Source organism: Scyliorhinus canicula, chromosome 13 (assembly GCF_902713615.1).
Source record: "Scyliorhinus canicula chromosome 13, sScyCan1.1, whole genome shotgun sequence".
NCBI lineage: Eukaryota > Metazoa > Chordata > Chondrichthyes > Carcharhiniformes > Scyliorhinidae > Scyliorhinus > Scyliorhinus canicula.
Genome location: NC_052158.1, coordinates 138,993,972 through 139,018,707, shown reverse-complemented (window position 1 = coordinate 139,018,707; position 24,736 = coordinate 138,993,972). Strand labels below are relative to the sequence as shown.

The 24,736-nt window shown below is 45.4% G+C and overlaps 1 protein-coding gene across 3 annotated transcripts in view; it reads right to left on the bottom strand.

Moving 5' to 3' along the window:
* Positions 1 to 24,736, bottom strand: part of trpc1 (transient receptor potential cation channel, subfamily C, member 1) — a 123,156-nt gene that overhangs the window by 23,539 nt on the left and 74,881 nt on the right. For all 3 annotated transcript variants that reach the window (XM_038817563.1, XM_038817564.1, XM_038817565.1), the window contains 2 exons: positions 12,468 to 12,607; positions 5,306 to 5,449 (listed from right to left, as the gene is read on the bottom strand). In XM_038817563.1, coding sequence (XP_038673491.1) covers positions 5,306 to 5,449; positions 12,468 to 12,607 — 284 coding nt within the window. The remainder of the gene's footprint in view (positions 1 to 5,305; positions 5,450 to 12,467; positions 12,608 to 24,736) is intronic.

Below are 24,736 nucleotides of genomic sequence, written 5' to 3'. Positions count from 1 at the left end.
TGCTAAATTGACCTTAGTGTCCAACAGTTAGGTGGGGTTATGTGGATGGGGCAGGGGAGTGGGTCGAGGTAGGGTGCACTTTCTGAGGGTCAGTGCAGACCCGATGGGCCGAATGGCTTCTTCCTCCACTGTAGGAATTCTAGGATTTTCTGTTTTGATTCACACATTTGGCCTGTCTGGCCCCATATTGTCCATCATCGATTTAATGTTGGTTCTTCCATTTGTTCATCACAAAAAGGCATTATCATTGGCAGCCTTTTTCTATGTTAGGTGATAGATATGCAGCAAATAAAATCCACTGGGGATGAGGTAACGTCATATGATGCACGCTAATGGCTAAAGAGACCAATCCATGCAAAACGATTCAGCCACGAATTCTGCATATGAAGTGGTGTCCTGGTGTCACTGTGGGTTGTTGTTTTCAGTGCCGGCGCCTGCTGCCCAAGGCTTTGTAACCATTGATCATCATGGTGACGCATGCTAGCCCACAGAGGATGTTGTCATTTCCCTCCGCCATCCGCTCGTGTCTCCCATGTGAGAGAAAAAAAGTTCAGGGCCTTCATGACACACTTGCAAACATGCTTGTGTGTCATGAAGGACCTTAGGCAGCATGGTAGCACAGTGGTTAGCTCAGTTGCTTCACAGCTCCAGGGTCCCAGGTTCGATTCCCGGTTTGGGTCACTGTCTGTGTGGAGTCTGCACATTCTCCCAGTGTCTGCGTGAGTTTCCTCCGGGTGCTCCGGTTTCCTCCCACAGTCCAAAGATGTGCAGGTTAGGTATATTGGTCATGATAAATTGCCCTTAGTGTCAAAAGAAGGTTAGGTGCGGTTACGGGGATAGGGTGGAGGTTGGACTTAAGTAGGCTACTCTTTCCAAGGGCCGGTGCAGGCTCATTGGGTCGAATGGCCTCCTTCTGCACTGTAAAAGAAAATCTAAAAAAAAATCTAAATCTATGCTTGAAGCGATGCTGTCGGCATCCTATAGGTCATCTGATTCTGGCTACCTCACCATATAGAAAATCCTTAGGTATGAGACCGTCATCCATCGTGTGAACTGCCCAAGCCAGCAAAATTGCTTCTGTTTGATGGGAACTTGGCCTTTGCGAGGACTGTTGCATTTGTGATGTTGCCCTTCAATGAGATACCCAGAATGCCCTGTAAAGTCGAACATGAAAGTTTCCATTCTCGAGAGCTGTAAGTTGTCCATGTTTCACAGCCATAGAAGGTGCTGAGAATACAGCCCTCCTCAACCAGCATCTTGGTCCCAAGGGATGTCATTTCACACACAATTGAATGGTGGTATCTGTTTTCCCCATGCATGTATCAAATTTTGTAGCAAGGGATAGATTGTCTGTCACTGTGGGCCTGCATTTGATTTATTGATGTTTATGGTCAGAGTGAACAAGTTACTGGCACGGGAGAGTCAATCAGACCTTTGTAGCTGCGTTTCCATGTGTGTCATGGTATCACAGTGGTTAGCACTGTTGCTTCAAAGTGTTAGGGACCCGGGTTCAATTCCTGGCTTGGGTCACTGTGCAGAGTCTGCACAGTTTCCCTGTGTCTGCATGGGTTTTCGGTTTCCTCCCACAAGTCTCAAAATACTTGCTGTGTACCCGAACATGCGCCATAGTGTGACGACTAGGGGATTTTCACAGTAACTTCATTGCAGTTAGCCTACTTGTGACACTAATAAAAAATTATTATTATGTGTGCGACCAGCACAGCATTCCTAGTGTTGAGCAGTTATCTGATCAGATGTGCTGTATATTGATCTTCAATTTCAGTCTGGATGGAATGTAGAGCTTGCCATCTGACCTCGTGTGCAGGTAAACATTTTCCATAGCTGCAGGGAAGGTAAAGGTCGGGAGCATGAAGAAGAAGATCCCAAACAAAGTAGGGGCCAGGATACAGTCTGTTACACTCCATTCTTCACCCAACAACCATCGGATGTGGTGCCATCAAACCGTACAGTGCCGTACGTGTTGCCATGAAAGGAGCGGTTGAGACTGAGGAGCTTTGGTGATGGCCAATTTTCCCCAAATTCTTGAAGAGTCCTGCCCTGCTGACGGTGCAAAATCTATGGAATTTAGTGAGACCTGTGGAAGTAAGGTAAAGAGGTTTATCCGGTTCCCAACCTCTCTGTCCTCTTAAGCAGTCAGTTGGAACTGAGAATGACTTGGTTCCACTCTTGTTCAGCGGCTTCTAAGATGTTCGATAAGTCCAATGTATGATTTGCAGATTCTGCCACATGAGGAGCAGGTGGGGCATTTAGAAAAAAAAATTATTTCACAGGATATGGGCACCGTTGGCTAGGCCAGCATTTATTGCCCATCCCTAATTGCCCTTGAGAAGGTGGTGTGGAGGACCCGTCTTGAATCGCTGCAGTCCACGTGGTGTAGGTGCACCCACATTGCTGTTAGGAAGGGAGCTGCAGGATTTTGACCCACAAAACAGTGAAGTAACGGTGTTATAATTCCAAATGAGGATGGTGTGCGGCTCCCCTTGTCCTGCAAAGCGGTAGAGGTCACGGGTTTAGGAGGTGCTGTCGAAGGAGCTTTGGTGGGTTTAGGCAGTGTATTTTGTATAAGGTTCCCACTCTGCTGCCACTGTGCATCGGTGGTGGTGATGGTGGGAGTAAATGTTTCCAATGGTGGATGGTGCGTCAATGGAGCGGGTTGCTTTGGACTGGATGGTGCCAAGCTTCGGGAGTGTGGTCGAGGCTGCACTCATCCAGGCAACTGAAGAGTATTCCTTCACACAAGACTTGTGCCTTGTAGATGGTGGACAGGTGTTGGGAAGTCAGGGAGTTATTCAACGCAGAACTCCCAGCCTCTGACCTGCTCTTTAACCATGGTATTTATATGGCTAGTCTAGTTCAGTTGATTTCAAATGCAGTCACTCTCACCTCACCTTTTGAGTTCAGCTCTTTTGACCATGTTTGGACCAAGCAAGTGCCGCCTGACAGCACTGATGACGACCCCGTCCATCACTTTGCTGATGATCGAGAGCAGATTGATGGGATGGTAATTGACCAGGATGGATCTTTCCTCCTTTTTGTGGACAGGACACACCTGGGCAATTTTCCAAATTGCCGGAAAGGTGCCAGTGTTGTAGCTGTACTGGAATAGATTGGCTAAAGGTGCAGCTAGTTCAGGAGCACAAGTCTTCAGTACTATTGCTTTAATGAGTCCATAACCTTTGCAGTATCCAGTGCCTTTGGCCGTTTCTTGATATCAAGTGGAGCGAATTGAAATGGCTGAAGACTGGCATCTGTGATGGTGGAGACCTCAGGAGGAGGTTGAGGTGGACCAATTCACTCGGCACTTCTGGCTGAAAACAGTTGCAAATTTTCAATCTTAGCTTTCACACTGATGTGCTGGGCTCCTCCATCATTGAGGATGGGGACAAAAACAGAAAATGCTGGAAAATCTCAAGCAGGTCCGACAGCATCTGTGGAGAGAGAACAGAGCTGACGTTTCGTGTCTGAAGACACTTCATTGGCTCCGATTCCAGGGCGGCACAGCGGCACCTGGCACACTGCCGCCTCACAGCACCAGGGACCCGGGTTCAATTCCGGCCTTGAGTGACTGTGGGGAGTCTGCACCTGTCGCCTCGTGTCTTCATGGGTTTCCTCCGGGTGCTGCTGCAGTTTCCTGCCACAGTCCAAAGATGTGCAGGTTAGGTGGATCGGCCATGCTAAATTGCCCTTAGTATCCAAAGATATGCAGGTCAGGTGCGGTTGCGCGGATAGGGAGTGGGTCTCAGTGAGTGCTCTTTGGGGGGGGGGGGGTTGGTGCAGACTTGATGGGCTGAATGGCCTTTTCTGCACTGTAGGAATTCTATTGAAATTAAATAAAGGTTAAATTTTTTTTAAAAAATAAGGCACCTCCAACAGTGCACGTCTTTGCACATTATTTTTATGGGTCTGCGCTGGGTCACCTGAGAAATGTTCCTCAATCTTGCCTGGCAGATGGAAAAATCAACATTTTTTTCAAAAGGATCAATCACATTTTTGGAAATACATGACTTGTTTTTATAAAATGGGTGGAGTATGTTGAATAGAAAGTACTGATTCTGTATTTTCGTTCACCTCAATAGCATTCTGCATTTTGTTGGTGCATGGCTTAAGGGTTACTGTCTCGAATGTGTTTACTTTTGTGTCTGCCATACTTGCTATCAATTGAATTTAAAAGCAGTGTTTTTGCCCAATTCAAAACAAACGCAGCCACAGATTGGTCTGCTGCTCTGGAAAAGAATCTTAATTTACAAACAGCACAATGCAGGTGGAATGGCTTCTTAAAAATTCATTCTGATGAGATTTATCCCCCATCCCGAATTGTTCTCGAGTGCTGCCATCTTATTTTAGCACCAACTATTAAAATGTAACCCCTCTCATTTCTGAGCCCAAACTTTGTAAAAGGTCACATAGAGTAACACAGCCGCAGAAACTCCTGAGGCAGAAAAATGGTAATGCTCACAAACAGACCGCAATATCATCGAGGCTTTCGGTGTGAAATTTAGCCAGTCTCAAAATATTTGCAGTGCAAATATTTTTAGGCCAACAGTACTTGCTGTATAAACCGTTGATTTCAAGCGGACTAAAGGTGATGGCAGGAGTGCCTGTGGACAATGTCTGTACTGTTTCCCTCTGAGATTTAGAATTCAGCTCAGGCTGGTGCTCACAAATCAAAATGGCAAACTTCAACATATGTAAATCAATGGCATTATCTGGTGACCTGCACAACAAAGGTTGGATCTTTTGTTCTACACTGCGGCACGCCAGATTTACAGTTCTGTGGGGGGGGGGGGGGGGGGGAGGAATCAGAGAGTGCGATCCCTCTGCAACTAATTACCAGGACGTGCTGGCGGATAAATGGGATCGGGTCTCCTGTCCTACTTCTTGACCGACAATATATGGTGCAGCGAAAAATAAGTGACCAAAAAAAAATCTATTAAAAAAAAAACACTTTTCATTATGAGATAATGAGAGGGGAAAATACTCAACGATGCTGGGAGAATGAAGAAGCGAGGATGCCATGCTGCTGCGTGCTATCAGACAAAATAGTTGGACGTTGGTTTGCACATACAGCACCTCAGCTGTGCTATCAGGGGAAACAAAGAAGGGTGGGCCAGGTACTGCCCGACAAAGAGAGAAAGGAAAGCAAATCATCCGCGGGCTATCTCTCATATGTCCCAACAACTGGTTTTAGAGTACTATTAACAGAGACCTGGAGCTGGTCGATTGCCCAACTTCCAGGCACCGTGCATTCTAAGGGCACAATAATTTGATACAGTGAAGGCGTTACCTGCAGTGGTCCCAGGATGGAGCTAGTCGTGTACACAAAGAAAAGCCGCAGGTAACTGAGAATGTTGCCAAAAGCGAACAGACCTTCAGCCACTAAAGTGGGGTGGAAAGCATCCCAATCCTTCCTGTCTCCAATTGCATGAAACTAGAGAGACATTGGAAAAGTTCACAGCTTGCATGAGGAATAACATGATTCACAGATCACTCTTACTTTAGGAAAAAAAAACTTTTATAACAAGTGTATTCAACATGCTCTTTTGTGATATCCTACTTCCCAAAATAAATGCTTAAAAGGATTTGGTGTAAAATCTGGTTGCTCATTAATATATTTTTAGTCTGAGAGTCAAAGTTCTTTCTGCAGTGCAGAGTTGGAATTCTTTAACGAACAATCCTCTATAAACTTATGAGTCCCTAATACAAAAAAAAAGGACATTTTAAAATAATGTTGCTGCACTCTTTGGGTGAGGAAACTAGGACTGTCGTGCCTCTGTTTTACGTGCTAGGTTTGACATGCATGAGCAAGTAAGAGTGGAATCCACCTCAAGCACAAAACCCGATCTGTGCTCTTGTCACTATTTTTGCCCAGCCCTTTTCAATCAATATGTCGGGCCCCGGAGTTCGAATGGAGAATGTGTGAGCCCATTAAAACTGGGCTTAGGTGTTTGCTTTGTGGATCCTATTTTCTGATTCCCAACGCACTTAAATTGGGCTAGTTTTGTGCAACCATCACCCTCACTGAATCATGTCTCAACAGGCGTGACATTTAAAATTATGCTTCAACTTTTAACATTATTCTAAATAATTTGACTTTTGCACTACATTTTCACCACTACCACGTTGTCTGTAAAAGAAAAAAATAGGAAAATATGTCATTTGAAACATGGAAGTCTGGCAATACCTGACCTAAGGTACATGAGAGAATGTAGGGGAAAATTCCACGAAGGGTTAACAGCAGCTGCAAAAGAAAGTTTTGAAATGCAGATAGACTTTATCAAGGCATTAAGAAAACAGCTTGTGACTATTCAAGCTGTAAAACCAATGTATGTCTTTTAAGTCACAACAGATTGAACTTTTAGTTATATGGAAAAAAACAATATTTCGCACCTTCTTTGAAGTTAATTATTTTAGTAAGCAGCTAAAAATGAATTGCTATGATTTTCAGTTGAATTGGGTGACAAATGTTTAGGTGTGAAATTCTGCTGACACCAGGTGAATATGGGAAGCTGGCGACAACGTGACAACGGGAACACATGTTAGCCCCAAATCGGAGTCAGAGTTCTAAGCTGGGGGCACTATTTGATAATAAAGCAACTTTAGAAATGACAGAAACCACCCCTCTGGGATCAAAGCACTTTTGAACATCACAAAGGAAACAATGTAATCAGAGTTTGATGAGCTGAAGTCATGCTCAATATAAATACATAGTTGTGTTGGAAATAATTCAGATTAAAGGTACCTTGTACAATCAAGAGTAAAATATAGTTTTTTTACGATAATGTCATTTAAACTTAATAACTACAGGAAGGGGAATATAAACCCTAAAAAAGGGGACAACCAGCAGAGTCAGCTCTCATAGCTCGGTCATGGGAATAGAACATAGCAACCGAGCAGAACAGCGAATCCGCCTGAGGAAGTCCAAAAGCTAAAGAAGAGAGATTGTCAAGGTGGACCTGAAGGTCTTTTCCACCAACCAGGAGAATCCAGAAGCAAGATACTTTTATTTTCCTGTAAAGACAGTGGTTGCATCTTTTAAAAGAAAAAATATAATAATAACATAACTTAAAGTTATAACCTGAAACAGTGGTTATTACAAAGTCTACTTTACTTAGCAATGCGGGACCCAGGATCGATGCTACTAAGTGGTAAGTAGATAAAATTCTTCTATGAAGATATGGTTATACCGGTGGATAACTTGAAAATATAGTTTGACCCGAAAAGCACCCACCCTAAGTCTGCCTAGGAGTCAGGGAGTGAGAATCCCTGTTCACCATTTAGAATGTCTTATTGACCCTTTTTGGTATAGGGGGAATTCTAAGAATAGTGGCGAGTTTTTTTTACTTCATGTCGTATTGAGACCTGGTCCTCACTACGGCACCTTTGTGCTGCCTCTCCATTTCACTGATTTCAGTGTCCAACCAGCTGTAACCATGCTATTGATTGGCTGGATGCAACAACAAAGGGCACATGCCACAAAGCGCTAGCACCATTTAAGGCCAGCCTGTATTGCTTCATGCTAGCCTGAACTTCACAAAGAGGAGGTGCATTATGGCTGCAGCAACCACCTAGACAATCATGCCAGAACTGATTCTGGTGTGATAAACGTAAAATGGCACAAGATGAGAGGGTGCAAGCTCCAGGTTTATTAAATGACGCACTGGAGATATTGGTGGAGGAGAAAGGGGATTAAAGGAGAAATGTCCTGTATCTACAGGATGCCAGGAAGCCCTCCAGACACATGATCAGAAGGCAGTAAGAACAGAAAGCCGTGGATGTCAAAGCCAAGAGTCAAGTCCTGAAAACCTTGAAGCACTGCATCAAGAGGTTCAATGACTCTCAAGTGAGTGGTCAAGGTCAGTGCGCACACTGTCCATTGCCAAAGCTTACCAACTATACCACTAGAATGGTGGGAGGTAATGTGCCCGTCGCCTTCCTGATTCCCACCTAATAAAGCCTGAGGCAGGAAAGGTCGAGAATGACCTTCCTGCCTGGAGAATAATTTCTCTTAGGTGGCCAATTACATAAAAGCTTGTGGATGGACCTGCTCGGGGATGGGCCCTCCTGACTGGACACCTTGTGGTGTGTGGAGGGCCCTCTGCTGCCAAGAGACACCCCAGCTGAAAGAAAAATCCCATCCCTCCAACACCACCCTCTCTCCTTCCCTGGGGCCTTCCTGAGCCCGTACCAGTCATCTGTGTTCCAGGACCACCATCCGGGCTGCTGCTCTGGAGACCGCTGCAGTCCCAACCGTGGCCACCAATCCTGGCGGCACTGTTGTCACGGAAGAGCAGCTAGTCCTCTTAGTGACCATTAGCTCTCGGAGGCGGGTTGTTTGCTTCTAAAGGCGTGGGAGCCCCGGTGGCACATAGTTAACTGTCTGACTGACATACAATCCTGTCAGAACGTCTGGGAATAGCCACAGTGGGTATCCCTCAGGTTTGCAGCTGGAAGAGGAACCGCTGTAACCATTACATACAGACCATAATCAATTATATAACATGACGGGCAAATCACCCAAACAGATTTCATGATATCCATGGCAAAAATTTAATGTTGCTCAGTGTTTCGTACCTGACCCGGATGCGTGTGAAATCGTGCGAGAAGACATCAGGCGTATGTCCTGACTTCATTGCGCACTCGTGTGATATTCCAATCAGCAGGCTTGTGCAGAGTCGGAAACGTGCCCGCTGATAATTAAGTAGCCAGTTATACATCGTCTGTCTACTTTTACAGTTGATGGGCGGGACAATTGGCCAGGCTGCCATCACGTTTTAGCTGCAACTTTGATATAGGTAGTGACAAAATATCAGGGCTAAAATAACATTTTAAAAGTGTCTGGGATTGAGGTTTTCAGAGTTCTGCTGTCGGGTGTTTGAACGTGTTGCCTCAACACAGTTTGGTGTGTTCCTTCACCACATTTCATTTGCAGAGGTCCATAGCGCCTGGAGACAGCATTGCAACAGCTGTCCGCCTTGAGGGAGTCCATTGGAAGTGGCAGACCGAGCCCTTTCTTTTCTTGGCAACTCTTCCCGCCCCCTTGGCAGCACTGAGCCTTTCTCAGAGCATGCTTCACACTTGCCGCCCAGTAATTGGCCAGCCAGCGTGAAATCACGTTCCAGGAGTGATCGCTATGGAAGTGCAATCCGTGTCCCCTTTCAGGCCTACCAAGTTCCAGCATGAGCGCCCAATGGATGCAAAATTCAAGCCCATGTTGCAGGACATAGTGGTCCACAGCCAGAGCTACCCTGAGGGACGAGTTAGCCTGCTTGTATGTCCTAACTTCCATGCAGAAGAAAATACTGATCATAGGGCGGTACGGTGGCACATTGGTTGGCACTGTTACTTCACAGCTCCAGGGATCCATGTTCAATTCCCGGCTTGGATCACTGTCTGTGCGGAGACTGCACATTCTCCGCGTGACTGCGTGGGTTTCCGGGTGCTCCGGTTTCCTCTCACAGTCCAAAGATGTGTAGGTTAGGTGGATTGGCCATGCTAAATTGCCCTTAGTGTCCAAAAAGGTTAGCTGGGGTTACTGGTCACGGGGATAGGGTGGAGGCATGGCCTTAAGTAGACTGCTCTTTCCAAGGGCCGGTGCAGACCTGAAGGGCTGAATGGCCTCCTTCTGCGTTGTAAATTCTATGATTACCAGCACAGATATTTCTGCGGCTGTGGCCCTTCTCACATCCTGCCTCCTAATGTTTTGCATGCTGCAGATTGTCTAAGTATGCACCTCTTACTTTCCTACGCAACTCCAGTACCTCCACCTCTGCATAACGTCACAGTTCCCCTTCCTGATACACAAGAAGTGCAAACTGACCAGGCAGCTGAAGAACAGAAAGAAAACAGTGATGACACACCTTCCCTTAGATTTTACAATGGCAGCCACCAGCTACAATTTTGACACTACCCATAACTTAGAGGATAGCTTAGAGTTGCTATCTGCAGGGAGTGTGACACTGGACACAAGTAGTCTTTAGCCAGGGTAGGGGGAAGTTAGCACACGTACCAGCTCGATGCAGAGCATGGTCACAGAGGAGATATGCTGCAGGGGACTCAGGTGGGTAGGTCAACGATATGACCTACAGAGGAACACTGATGGATATGCACAATAAAATGTTTGGGGCATTGGAAAGTCTGCCAGAGAACATCGAGCCAATGTTAAGGAGCACAGTGGCATCCAGGACACAGTTGGGACGGGGCTTTACGCGAAGCTTGGGTCCCATTCTTTCCAGCATGGAAGTGATAGCCAACTTCACTTTCCCTCTTTCATGGGATGTGGGGGTCGTTGACAAAGCCAGCATTTGTTATCCAATCCTAAACGGAGACATTTTAGAAAGCAGTTACGAATCAACCACATTTCAGTACATCTGGAATTGTAGATGTCAGGACAGTTAAGGATGGTAGGTGTCCTTCTACAAAATCAACTTGATGGGATTCTACAACAATCTGGTGGTTTCGTGGTCACCGTTACTGATTTGATCATTTTTTTAAAATTGAGATTTATTTGATGAACTGAATTTAAATTCCAGATGTCATGGTGAGAATTGACGTCAGATAATTGGCCCAGGTCTCTGGATTATCAATCCAACAACATGACCCATTAACATCTGCAACCACTAAAAACCATTTGCAAACCCAACCATGATGTGGCATCTGATAGTCCATGTCCCAATTTCTATTGCAGTCTAAGTACTTAACATTTCAATGCTGCAGTGGAAGCTCAGGTTTGTACCATCATGGCAATGAGCAAAGGAACTTGCCAGGCTGTCACATCAATCTAGCAAACTGTCCTCCACTTGGCCCTGGACAAGACGGTGACTCCATGGACCACAAACCTGTCGTCCTCTCCTGGGAAGGCATCATTTGTCCTCTGGGAACTCCACCCGCCCATCTGCTGGTTAGCCTGAGATGGCAGAGTCTGTAGTCAAGCCTTCTAGGCCCAGAGATGCTTGCAGTCTTCCTCCGAGGCCATCTGTAGTCTTCCCCAGTGAAAGACAGCTCCAACTCCCCCTAAGTGTGGCCTTGCCATTCTCACCTGTACAATTACAGGAGCGATGAGCAGAAGTCCAGCACTTGCTCACTGGGAAGGAATAAAAATCTAAAGGAAAACCACCCTTGCATCTTCTTCACACCATTACCCATGTGCAGCATAGGGTGGGGCAGTGGTTAGCACTGCTGCCTTACGCTGCCTCGGACCCGAGTTCGATCCCGGTCCTGGGCCACTGTCCATGTGGAGTTTGCACATTCTCCCCGTGTTTGTGTGGTCTCAACCCAAGGATGTGCAGGGTAGGTGAATTGGCTATGCTGAATTGCCCTTAATTGAAAACATATTTTGATAAGTTATGTGCAGCATTGGTACGGGTCCGGTAATGTATGGGCAGGATTTTCCGGACTGGAAATTCCCAAAGTTAACAGACTTTTGACAGCTCCCGGTCGTGCCCGCGATGATGCCCACGCCTGGCAGGCTGGGAAATTACCGGCCTACATGCTGACCATTGTCTGGATATTCTTACAAAGTGAATCAAAAAACATGGACAGGACATTCTGAAAAAATTCCAAGCAGTGATTAAGTTCTTTCCCACAAGAGAGGAAAACATTGGACGGTGAATCAATCCAGACTGCAGCCACATTCCTTCTTGACATTGGGTACACAAAAGTTTTGGCAGGACGTCGATGAACAGGTCATCTGTCTGCCCTTGCTGCAGGGGAAATGACAGGGTTCTGTGATAAATAGTTTCATGGTGGATGAATAGTACATGTTTTTTTTTAAATGCCCAGGCCAGAACTTCCCTGGAGTGGCAATCGCAGTTGGATTGCTCCTTTTTTTTTTTTACTTACCCAGGTTGTGAGCTGCACATGTCTTGTTTGCTGTTCTGACCCGGGCCTGGCGAGGAATGTGGAGCCTACCTGGTTCACGAGATCTTTAAGAACACGACTGCAGCATTGAGGGAAGTGAAGCCACCTCCACCTTTTAAGGCACCAATTGCTGTGAAGCAGATAGGTTAATAGATCCCAACAACTTTGAGAAGCTAGGGAGAAGCCAAGAGCGTACGGTAAGTGGTTTTGACAGGTGGGATGGATTGGGGGGGGGGGAGAGGGGAATCTGAAGATGGGGATGTAGTCAGGGGTGGTGGGGTTAGTCAACGGGTGACAGTCCTGGACAATTACTGTGCAATCCTTGGGTAGGGACTTCTGAAGGATCCTCCAGTGCATCTTCTGTGGTACCTCTGGGATATGGTTCCCCAGGGATCAGAAGGTCTCGCTCAATATTTCCACTTGTCTATCAGTATTTAACACAGTTAGACTATACAACACTGGCTTTCTGATCAGATTCTCCCGTACTTGTCTCATTTTTCACACATCTCAGTTCCGTCAATATGAGCAAACAGATTTCACATCCAAACAGAAGACAGACCCACCCTTCTCCCTACTCAACTCTAGTTTACCTTATTATGAGCCACAACTTTGAGAGCAAATGTTGCTAAATACAAGGAGTTCATGACAAAACTGAGTTGATTTCGAGATTCCTCCATAAAATCTTCAAGTCCATCATACCACAGCCTCTTCACATCTGACCACACCATTCCTAGAGACAAATGATACATTAGCACATTCCAGAGGAGGAACGATACATTTAAACCACATGAGTCAACAATGTCTGGGTTTTACCCACTGCAATGCAGAGAATAATGACTGTATATCTCAATGTCATGATTGAATACTGGTAGTAATACTATCGCTACTATGCAACATTTCTCAGTTTAAAAACTGCAATTTTATCCATAACAAATGCTCAAAACAAGGGGCACTGTATTGAACTGAAATAAAATTGTCTGGATATTCTTTAAGGCTTATGCAAATTACACAGTTTTCAATTTGGAGTTAAAACTGAACAGATCTGACTGACTATACATTTTATTCACTGACTATCGATATGTTATTCGGCAGATTGGTATCTTTTTGTCTATGTTCATTTAATGCATTTAGGTGTAGGAACTAATTTCCTGCTTTGCACAACCTACTGAAATGTCTCAGTAATACCCCACCCAAAACAATTGCTTTTTTTTAAAATAATTTTTATTGAAATTTTTCGATACAAACATTTACCCCTACTACATTTTAAATTATAACACAACAAATCCCCCCTGGAAAATCCTCCCCACGCCCTCCCCCGCGCGCACCCCCCCCCCTCCCCCCCCCCCCCCCCCCCCCCGCGCTACCAGTCTAGCAACCAAACCGTTTTTCCCTTTCTGCCGATGGCCTCGGGCAGTCATTGCCCGCGACCCCCCGCTGACGTGCTCCCTTCGTTGCTATCCCCCCCCCCCCCTCCCTTCCCCCCCCCCCCCCCCCCCCCCTTCTCCCCGGGTTGCTGCTGTTTCAGCCTCCAGTTCCTATCTCTGATCCAGAAAGTCAAGAAAGGGCTGCCACCGCCGGAAGAACCCCTGTACCGACCCTCTCAGGGCGAATTTGATTCTTTCCAATTGGATGAAGCTTGCCATGTCGTTTAACCAGGTGTTAACACTTGGTGGCCTTGTGTCCCTCCACTGAATCAAGATCCTTCTCCGAGCTACCAAGGACGCAAAGGCCAATATTCCGGCTTCCCCTGCCTCCTGTACTCCTGGCTCCACCCCAACCCCAAAAATCGCTAGCCCCCACCCTGGTTTGACCCTGGTTCCCACCACTCTCGATACCGTCCCCGCCACCCCCTCCCAGAACTCTTCCAGTGCCGGGCACATCCAGAACATATGTACATGGTTCGCAGGGCTTCCCGAACACCTAACACACCTGTCCTCACCCCCGAAGAACCGACTCATCCTAGTCCCCGTCATATGGGCTCTGTGCAGCACCTTAAATTGGATGAGGCCCAACCTTGCGCACGACGACGACGAATTGACCCTCTCTAAGGCATCCGCCCATGTCCCATCTTCTATCTGCTCTCCCAGCTCCGCTTCCCACTTGTCTTTCAGCTCCTCTATCGATACCTCCTCCACCTCCTGCATTATTTTGTAGATGTCCGAGACCTTCCCTTCTCCGACCCAGACCCCTGACAGCACCCTATCACTCACCCCTCTATCGGGAAGCAAGGGAAATCCATCCACCTGTCGTCTGGCAAATGCCTTCACCTGCAGGTATCTAAACGTGTTCCCCGGGGGAAGCTCAAATTTCTCCTCCAGCTCTCCCAGGCTCGCAAACCTCCCCTCTATGAACATGTCCCTCAGTTGCCTGATGCCCGCCCTGTGCCAGCTCTGGAATCCCCCGCCAGTGTTCCCCGGGACAAATCTGTGGTTCCCTCTCAGTGGCGCCGCCATCAGACCCCCCACTTCCCCCCTGTGTCGCCTCCACTGCCCCCAGATTTTCAGGGTGGCCGCCACTACCGGACTCGTGGTATACCTTGTGGGGGGGAGCGGCCATGGTGCCGTTACTAGCGCCCCCAGGCTTGTATTGCCGCAGGACGCCCTCTCCATACGTTTCCAAGCTGCCCCCTCCCCCTCCATCACCCACTTGCGCACCATCGATGCGTTCGCCACCCAGTAGTATCCGGAGAGATTGGGTAGCGCTAATCCTCCCCTGTCCCTACTCCGTTCCAAGAAAATCCTTCTCACTCTAGGGGTGCCATGTGCCCACACATAGCCCATAATGCTGCTAGTTACCTTCTTGAAGAAGGCCCTGGGGAGAAAGATGGGCAAGCACTGAAACAGAAACAAGAACCTCGGGAGGACCGTCATTTTGACTGACTGCACCCTCCCTGCTAGCGACAGCGGTACCATGTCCCACCTCTTGAACTCCTCCTCCATCTGCTCCACCAGCCTTGAAAAGTTCAGCTTGTGGAGGGTCCCCCAGTTCCTTGCCACCTGCACCCCCAAGTACCTGAAGCTCTTTACTGCTCTCTTAAAGGGGAGCCGCCCAATTCCCTCCCCCTGATCTCCCGGGTGTATCACAAAGACCTCACTTTTACCCACATTTAATTTATATCCCGAAAAGTCCCCAAACTCCGCTAGTATTTCCATTACCTCCGGCATTCCCCCTTCCGGGTCCGCCACATATAACAACAAATCATCCGCATAGAGTGATACCCGATGTTCCTCCCCTCCCCTTGTCAGTCCCCTCCACCCCCCTGAACCCCTCAGTGCCATCGCCAACGGTTCGATCGCTAATGCAAATAGTAAGGGGGATAGGGGGCATCCCTGCCTGGTACCTCGATGGAGCCCAAAATACTCTGACCTCCTCCCGTTTGTAACCACACTCGCCATCGGGGCCGAATACAGCAGCTTCACCCACTTGATAAATCCCTCCCCAAACCCAAACCGTTCCAGCGTCTCCCACAGGTATTCCCACTCCACCCTATCGAATGCCTTCTCCGCATCCAGTGCTACCACTATCTCAGCCTCCCCCTCCACTGCTGGCATCATAATCACATTCAACAGTCTCCGGACATTTGTGTTAAGTTGTCGTCCCTTTACGAACCCCGTCTGGTCCTCATGGATTACCCCTGGCACACAATCCTCTATTCTGGTTGCCAGGACCTTTGCCAACAGTTTGGCATCTACATTCAAGAGGGAGATAGGCCTGTAGGACCCGCACTGTACAGGGTCTTTGTCCCGCTTCAGGATCAAGGAGATCAGGGCCTGTGACATTGTCGGGGGCAGAACCCCCCCCTCTCGCGCCTCATTGAAGGCTCGCACCAGCACTGGACCCACCAAGTCCACATACTTCTTATAAAATTCCACCGGGAACCCATCCGGCCCCGGCGCCTTCCCCGCCTGCATCTGGCCTATCCCTTTAACTAGCTCCTGCAGCTCTATCGGCGCCCCCAGCCCCTCCACCCGTTCCTCCTGGACCAAACAATTGCTTTTTAAGAATATGTTCACTATGAGGCTACATTTCATCTTCCCAATCTTCCTCCTCCCCTTAGGATTTTATTCCACTTACTGGTTCTTACCTGGTGTTACACCTTGCACATCAAAATGACAGTCTTGTTTCTACCCTTCCTGCCTTCTATGTCTCCTCAAATAAAATCTTGTGACAACACTTTTAGATTCCCCTTTCAATTCTCCCTCTGTGGAGCCCACCTTTCCACATGTGGAGGACATTCAGATTCTTTCTATTAGAAATAGTATTGTGATGAATGAAGAAATTGATATATATTGTATTTCACATTTGAGGCAGTAATGTTATTAAAAATCCTGGTTTCAAATACATACAGGCAGTATGTTTGCTAAAGCTGTAATTAAAGATTTGTCAAAGGCGAGACAATCATTCATTCCAACCAATTACATGGTTACAGATAAAGGGCTAATGCAGCATTGTTTATATTTTGGATGATTCCCTGGAGTGTGGATAATTTATGAGGGATTGTATTAAGTCCTAGCTAAGCAGGTCATGGAGCTTAGTGGAATACTGATGTAATTAATGGGAGGAGCCAGGTCTGTCTATAGTTTTGCAGTATGTTAAGATTTTTAATTGAACAGCAGTTTGCCATAGCATTTGAGTCTCACAAGAAATAAGTGTACTGGATCTGCTTTTGAAAGGGCTTCTCTCTCTCTCAAAGTATTTACACAGAAAGCAAATTACCTGTTTTGTTAACTTTATTTAAGTGGCATTCGAACTTTATTGGGTTGCTTAATTGGAAATAATAGCAGCTATAGATAGTAAGTTCAAGTTTTTCCTTTTATTTAAGAACTGCTTAACTGTTAATTGTCAAGCTATTTCTTTGAGGTTAGTGCGGTTAATTCTGTGTTTAAATTATTAAAGTTTGTTTGAACATAAAAGATATCTATTGGTCAGAGTCATCACTCCTAGGGTGATGTATCCTTTCCTCAGTGTTTTAAAAATAGAAAAACTGTTTCGGGTTCTCACCCGGTATCCTAACAATTGCCGTCTGGCCTGATATCCTAACAGTACGCAGATGGAAGCTGATGTTGTTGCCACATTACTACCCAACCTACTGCCAATGATGGCCTTAATCAGCCACCAGGAAGGGTACTGAAGACCTCGTGTGGACACATTATTTAACTTTCTCCCTATATCCTGGCAGAGTTCTTGGTCCTCCATTTGCTATCATCAGTGTATCAGCACATCTGAACATAGGGAGGGAGGGAATTCAATCTGTGTCCCATCGAACACAGTTTTGCAATCCATCCCATCATGCTAAAATGAGCACAAGTTTATCCTCTCTGTGATTGCTTGTCACTATAGACATAAAACTGACAATTTGGAAATCAAACTAGACACAGTATCTACTTCTAATCACCACAGGTAGTGTTGAGACAGCTTCTGGTACAGAAACTTCTTGTATGAAACTGAATATCAAAATTCAGAGAGCCAGACATTTAACTTTACTCCAAGAACAAGATCTTAATTGGCATGTCACTTGGCATAATCTCTAAACCCAATATAACAAATGAGATTTTCAAAAAGTTCAATAAAACCTTCCCGAGAGAGAGACAAAAGTAATTTTACATAAAGACTCAGGGAATAGGAAAGTGTTCACCGCATTGATATAAATAATAAAATTTAAATATAATTGAAGCATACTGGTTAAAAATTATGTACAAAGTAATTGCATTACAAGTTGGTAGTGGCACGGTGACACAATGGTTAGCACTGTTGCCTCACAGCTCCAGGGTTCCGGTTTCAATTCCAGCCTCGGGTGACTGCCTGTGTGGCGTTTGAACTTTCTCCTTACGTAGGTTTCCTCCGGGTGCTCCGGTTTCCTCCCACAGTCCAAAGATGGGCAAGTTAGGTGGATTGGCCATGATAAATTGCCCCTCAGTGTCCAAAAGGTTAGGTGGGGTTCCTGGGTTAGAGGGATAGGGTGGAGGCATGGGCATAATTAGGGTGCCCTTTCCAAGGGCCGGTGCAGACTCGGACCGAATGGCCTCCTACTGCACTGTAAATTCTATGAATCTACAAGTTTTATACCGTAACTGTGGTCTAAAAACACTGAATTTGAAAGTGCAGTGTGCAGTATGTTGAATAGGAGCGTAGCATTTTGCACATTTTTTCGAAACAGAAGTATTGCCAGGGACACACATTTGTTCATTTTGCTTTCTGGAAGCTCTAGAAGTGTGATCCAAAAGTACCTGCATTAGAATGCTGCTCAACTAACATATATAATGGATACAAATAGCACACTATTAACCCAGGAACTTGTGGCAGTTTGCAGCCTGTGGGACAACTGTAGGGTCAGCAAAGGAGACACCAACTGATTCACCGGCAACTGTCTTCAGCTTAAAGCTAATAGCATGAGAAGCAACCAAACAATACCCAGAGGTCAAAGCATGGATGATAACATACCCAGAATTCTGGAAGGATATCTGAAAGTAAGTTTTAGAGCTGTACAATATTTCCATGGTGAGAAATAAGAATGAATATTGTTACGAAACCCTGAGCTAATGCGTGGTCAATTCCAGACCCACAGAAGCCAGAGTCCCAACACAAGTGAATTAACCAATAATTCATATAAAGTTTCTGAGATCCTTGGCCCTTGATTGCTCCAATGACTTGCAGGCACCAGATTTGTAAGTGAAACACAGCAACTGTTTATTTATAACAAAAATAGTGATGAGACATGCAATAATTAAAATAGAAAAATGGGCAATGAATTTACTACACCCCCCCCCCCTTTATACCGTCCCACCCTCTACCCAATCACACACTAGACAGACATACACAGCGGGAGGAGAAGGGTAAAAATAATAAAGAGGATTAATATGGAATGGAAGAGGAGTGTCCAGGCTTCAGATGTTGAAGTCGTTGCAGCAGCAGGTTGTCCTGGGGGAGTATAAGAAGAAGAGTTTGACACATGTTCGTCCTCTCTTGATCCTGATACCCCCCGGTCACAGCCATCTCCAAGTGCAGCAACACCAGAAGGAAGTACAAGTTCAACGCTCGCTACCAGACGGTGAGTCCAGCTGAGCAGCAGTTACTCCTCTGGACCCAAGAAGATCCAGAATCAAACAGCGACCACTATTCTCTGACCTAAGCCAGGTGCCTGAAGTTAAGTACAGGATGGGGAACGATTGAAATCATCAGTTAGATTGCCAACAAGGATCTTCTGGCAGCAGCATTCAGTCAGAACCCCCAGGCTGTAGGGTTTCCTCTGCGGAGTCACTTCCAACTTTTATTAGCCTGGGACTTCATTCAAAATGACCAGCCTCTTGTCTGTGTAACTCCTATTTACTTTCAGCTCCACCAGAATGACCAACAGCCATTCTGAGATAAGAACAGAGCTCCCCACATGAGAGTTTAAAAGGGTTTTTAAACATTTGATCCTGCCTTCAGATGACAGCTTGTCTGGATTTCCTTAAGATTTTCTTTGTCTCCCCTCAAACCCAGTTCTCAGCCTGGGGTTTATTCTTACTTGGTTTCTAGACTTACCAGGATATCCTCCAGCGTTACGGAGAAGAAAACTGGGTCTCTAAATGGGTGCTTGAGAGAGGTTTACACTTCCAGGGAGAGAGAAACTCAAAGAGCTTGCTTCAGCTCTGAATTCAAAACAAAATGAAAACTGGAAACACAGAGCACGATTCTCCCAAAAGGGAACAAAGTCCCCCAGCGAGCGCATTTAGCAACATGTTTCCCAACGCACGGAGTGCCGATAAACACACAGCGATGCGGTTGATTCTTAACTTCCCTCCTCTGAAATGGCCGAGTAAGTCACTTAGTTCAAGGGTGTTGTGACTCGTTCTTATACTCTTTTCTCTGTCCTTTCTGTGGCTCTGTTCCAATTATGGCAATCAGTGAATTTGCCCTTCTTTCTATATTGTCTATGTCCTAATGCTTAGAGTCACCAGGTATCAAATGATACCACCACAAGTTTTGACCGGCTATCGATCAAAGAGCCAAACATCAGTTAGTTAGTTCAAGGGTACTTTATTTACACACAATTAGTCATGCAACATAAACACTACTAGTTAACTACACCTATCGACTAAGACAACCTGTACTTAACTTCGGGCACCCGGCTTAGGTCAGAGAATAGTGGTCGCTGTTTGATTCTGGATCTTCTCGGGTCCGGAGGAGTAACTGCTGCTCAGCTGGACTCACCGTCTGGTAGCGAGCGTTGAACTTGTACTTGCTGCACTTGGAGATGGCCGTGACCGGGGGGGTATCAGGATCAAGAGAGGACAAACATGTGTCAAACTCTTCTTCTTATACTTAGGGGTTTTTGCGCTCTTTTGGGCGGTCCTTCGATTTGGGCCCTACTAATTGGGTGATCCCTGATCACTTCGTTAAGATTCCTTAACCAACAAGTGGGCGGGGATCTGGACGGCTGGGCGTGTCCCAAGCGGTCACTGACCCCGTTGTTTGCGTTTTCCCTTGAACAGGGAGTAGCGCCGAAATGTCTGGGACTGTACCGGTCGCTCGAGTACCAGTCCTTTGTTTTGGTGAAGATGGGCCATCAAATGCTAATTGGCCCCATTAAAATGCTAATTGGATGGAGTTTCGATACTGTCTGGGTTTCTTGCTGACAAATATGCATTTCAGGCTCTGAGCCTGCCTGAGTCTTGGCTTGTCCATTTTACCGGCTAGGCTTTGCGAGTTTCCCTGTACCTAGTTGGAAGTGGCCATACCAGATGGCTACAAGGGTAATTGGGGATGGGCAACAAATACCCACATCCCAAGAAAAATTATTTTTTAATCTGCAAATTCTGCCATAGTACACTCTGTTCCTTCCTCCAAATCATTAACATATGTTGTTAAGAGCTGTGGCCTCCATACTGATCCCTGTGGCACTCCACTAGTTACGGCCCTCCAACCTGAGAAATACCACCTTGTCGCTACTCACTGCTTTCTGTTCGTTAACCAATCTTCTGTCCATGCCACAACATTACCTCAAACACCATTTTGCGTAGAAGCCTTGTGTGGCACCTTAAGAAAGTCCTTCTGAAAATCCAAGTATACAACATCGACTGGTTCTCCTCTATCTACACCAGCTGATAACTCCTCAAAGAAGTCTAGTAAATTTGTCAGACATTATTTCCCCTTCATAAAACCAGACTGACTACTTGATCAGATTATGAATTTCCAAATGTACTATTTTTTCCTTAATAATCAATTCTAATATTTTTCCAATAACCGACGTTCGACTAACTGGCCTGGTAGTTGCCTCCATTTTGCCTCCTACCATTTTTGAATAAGGATACCACATTGGCAGGTTTCCAATCCTCTGGTACAGTTCCAGAATCCAAGGATTTTTGGAAAATGATTACCAATGCATCCATGATCTCTGCTGCTACCTCCTTTAAGATCCTGGGGTGCAAACCATTAGGTCCAGAGGACTAGTCAGCCTTTAACCCCATTTGTTTGCCTAAAACTAATTCTATGATTCCAGTGACTGCATTTAATTCCTCCCCCATATATTTTACTATTTCTGGGATGCTTGCAGTATCCTCCACAATAAAGGCCAATGAAAAATATCTATTTAACTCTGTCATTTTCTTTTTCGTTCTCTAAAGGGCTTCTCTTCCTTTAACAGAACTTAAGTTCATTATTTGTTTTTATGTTTTTGGCTAGTTGACCTCAAGTTTATTTTCACCTTCCTGATTATTTTTTTAAAGTCCACCTTTCTGCTTTCTGAATCTATCCCACTTGTCTGGCCTACCATTAACCGTTGCCAGTTTATATATTTTCGCTTTCAATTTAATACCTTCCTTAACTTACTTAGTTATCCATGGTAGGTTCTTCCTCCTCTTAAGAGTCTTTCCTCCTCACTGGGATGTATTTTTGCTGGGGGTTATTAATTATCTCCCTAAATGTCTCCCCAGACCGCTTGCAACCTTGGCATCAGATTTGACCCCAAGATAAGCAACCAGCCACATGTCAGCGACATCACTAAGACCACCTATTTCCACCTCCGAAAATCGCCTGACCTTTCCCCTCGCCTCAGTTCATCTCCTGATGAAACCCTCATTCATGCCTTGGTCACCTAAATTATTCCAACCCACTCCTGACAGCCCTCCCATATTCTGCCTTCTGTAAACTAGAGATCATCCGAAACTGCTTACTTGGACCAAGCCCTGTTCACTTATCACCCTTTTACTGCATTGACTCCCAATCAAGCAAAGCCTCGATTTAAAAACGATCTCATAAGGACATAAGTGAGGAAGGATCCTGAATCCGAAGATCGTGAAATTGAATCAGTGTGGGTGGAGATTAGGAATAGCAAGAGTCAAGAAACGCTGGGGAGAATAGATTATAGGTCCCCTAAAGCCATTATACCATTGGGACAGAGCAATAAACAAGAAGTTATCGGAGCCTGTAACAAAGGCAATGTAATAATCCTGGGACAGTTTAATCTTCATCTAGACTGGACTAATTAAATTGGCACGGGTGGTCGAGAAGACAAGTTTAGAGAATGTTTTTGTGACAGTTTCGTGGAGCAAAAAACGCTGTGGAACCAATTAGAGAGAAAGCTATTTTAGACTAAGTATTGTGTAACGAGTCATGGTAATTAGCCATCTCAGAGTAAAAGAACTAGTGATTACAATGCAATTAAATTCCATGTTAAATTTGAAAGCGACATTCTCCACTCACAAACAAGAATCTTAAACTTAAACAGGTTTGAGGGGAGAACTGGCTGCGGTTGACTGGGTAAATAGAGGAAAAGGTAAAATGCCAATAAGCAGTGGGAAACATTTAAAAGGAACAATTCAAAACGGGCGACAAACATACACTCCATTGAAAAACAAAAAAAAACTGAACAACAAACATCCATCTGTGGCTCACTCAGGAAATTAAAGATAACGTTATTTTAAAAGAAGAGGGTTATAATATTGGAAAGAATGGTAGCAAGTCTGAGGATCGGGAATGTTTTAGAGATCAGCAAAGAGCTACCAAAAAGCTGAGCAAAATAGAATATGGAGAGTGAACTTGCTAGGAATATAAAAACAGAAAGGAAGTGAATAAAAATGAAGAGAGTAGCTAAATTAGAGAGAGGAGAAATTGTGAGCAATGAGGAAATGGCAGACAAATGTTTTGGCCTGGATTTTTATTCTCCAGGCGGATGGCGGAAGTTGTGAAAATTCCTGGTTCAGCCAGCCCGCTTTGGGAGAAAGCGCTCACAAAGACGGGATCTTCATTGCTGGGGACTGGGTGCGAGCTGGAATCAGGCAGCCAATCTAGGAAGAAGTGCGGGCGCAGTTAGAGCTGCTGGATACAGATTAGGGCTGTTTAAGGGGCCTGCTTCGATGCTGTGGGACTGTGCTCCGGTTAAAATAAAAACACAAAAAGGTCCTCTATCTATCACCCCTTACCCTCCAAACACTCTCCATTCCCCATCCATGGCCCCTAATGCTCCCTATGCCAAGCTGTAGCACCTCCATATCCATTGACCTACTGTAAATTTTCCAGAACCCTATAGTGTATAGTGGTATGTGTAAAGAAAGCTTTGAAAAAAATGAATCCATTCGTATTTCTCCCATATCGGTGTTACAATCCCTGCTGAAGTTACTCCTGGACAAGCCAGGTTCTGAACAGAGTCACGGATGAACTTTTAACAAAATAATAAAACATTTATTCAACAAGAAACGGTGAGCTATATTACACTACTCCTTCAGCCACAACTATACGTTAACAGATAGATACAGATTTGTAAGGATAACACAAGTTACAAAATCTACCTCGTAACAAAGACAACAAAGAAAATTGCAAAACAGGAACAGGCCCTTCGGCCCTCCAAACTTGCACCAACCATGCTGCCCGTCTGAACTAAAATGACCTACCCTTCCGGGGACTATATCCTTCTACTCCCATCCTATTCATGTATTTGTCAAGACGTCCCTTAAAAGTCATTATAGCATCTGCTTCCACTATCTCCCCGGCAGCGGGTTCTAGGCTCCCACCATCCTCTGTGTAAAAACTTGCCTTGTGCATCTCCTTTAAACCTTGCCCCTCACATCTTAAACTTATGCCCCTTAGTAATTGACTCTTCCACCCTGGGAAAAAGCTTCTGACTATCCACTCTGTCCATGCCCCTCATAATCTTGTAAGTTTCCAGTCCAGTAAATCAAGAGTCAACCTGTTGTTAGATACACCACACTCACATAATACTAACATCTGAGAAAAAAAGCTTTGTTGAAATACAATGAAAACTTCATCACCAATAGACCCAAATATATACAGTTCCTATAAATTGCCCAATCTATAGAAGAGGTCAATGCCAAAGAAAAAAGTTTCCTAGAGTTCTGCCTAATGCCTAGGTTGGCCATTAAGAGTTAATTAGTCCTCCACACTTGCAGCATCAATTCTGTGTTCATTGACCTGCTATTAAGTAGGATAAGAGATAACTAGAAGTAGCTCAATATGCCTCATAAAACAGGTTGGAAGATTTAACTGACGTAAATAATGAGACACAAACAGTTCAATATCACATGAAACCCCAGATATGTTATTGCCTTGAAACACAAATTAATAGTATGTTATTTCTTCAGGTTTTTTTTTTCAAACAAAGCGCTTACTACCTACTGGAAGCTGGGAATAACAGAACTAGGCAGCAGGTTCCCAAAGTGTGTGGCCCAAGAGTTTCACCAGCCAAAAATACTTACGAGGACCTGTGCCATACTTGGTCTATTTGTTGTGGTTAGGATAAATGTTGCAAACTGGAGAGCTATCTTCCCCATCACTTCAGTACAGCAAAAGTAATACAAGACGGTGGTGTTGTGATGGTGTTGTCACTGGGCTAGTAATCCAGAGACTCAGGGTAACGTCTGGG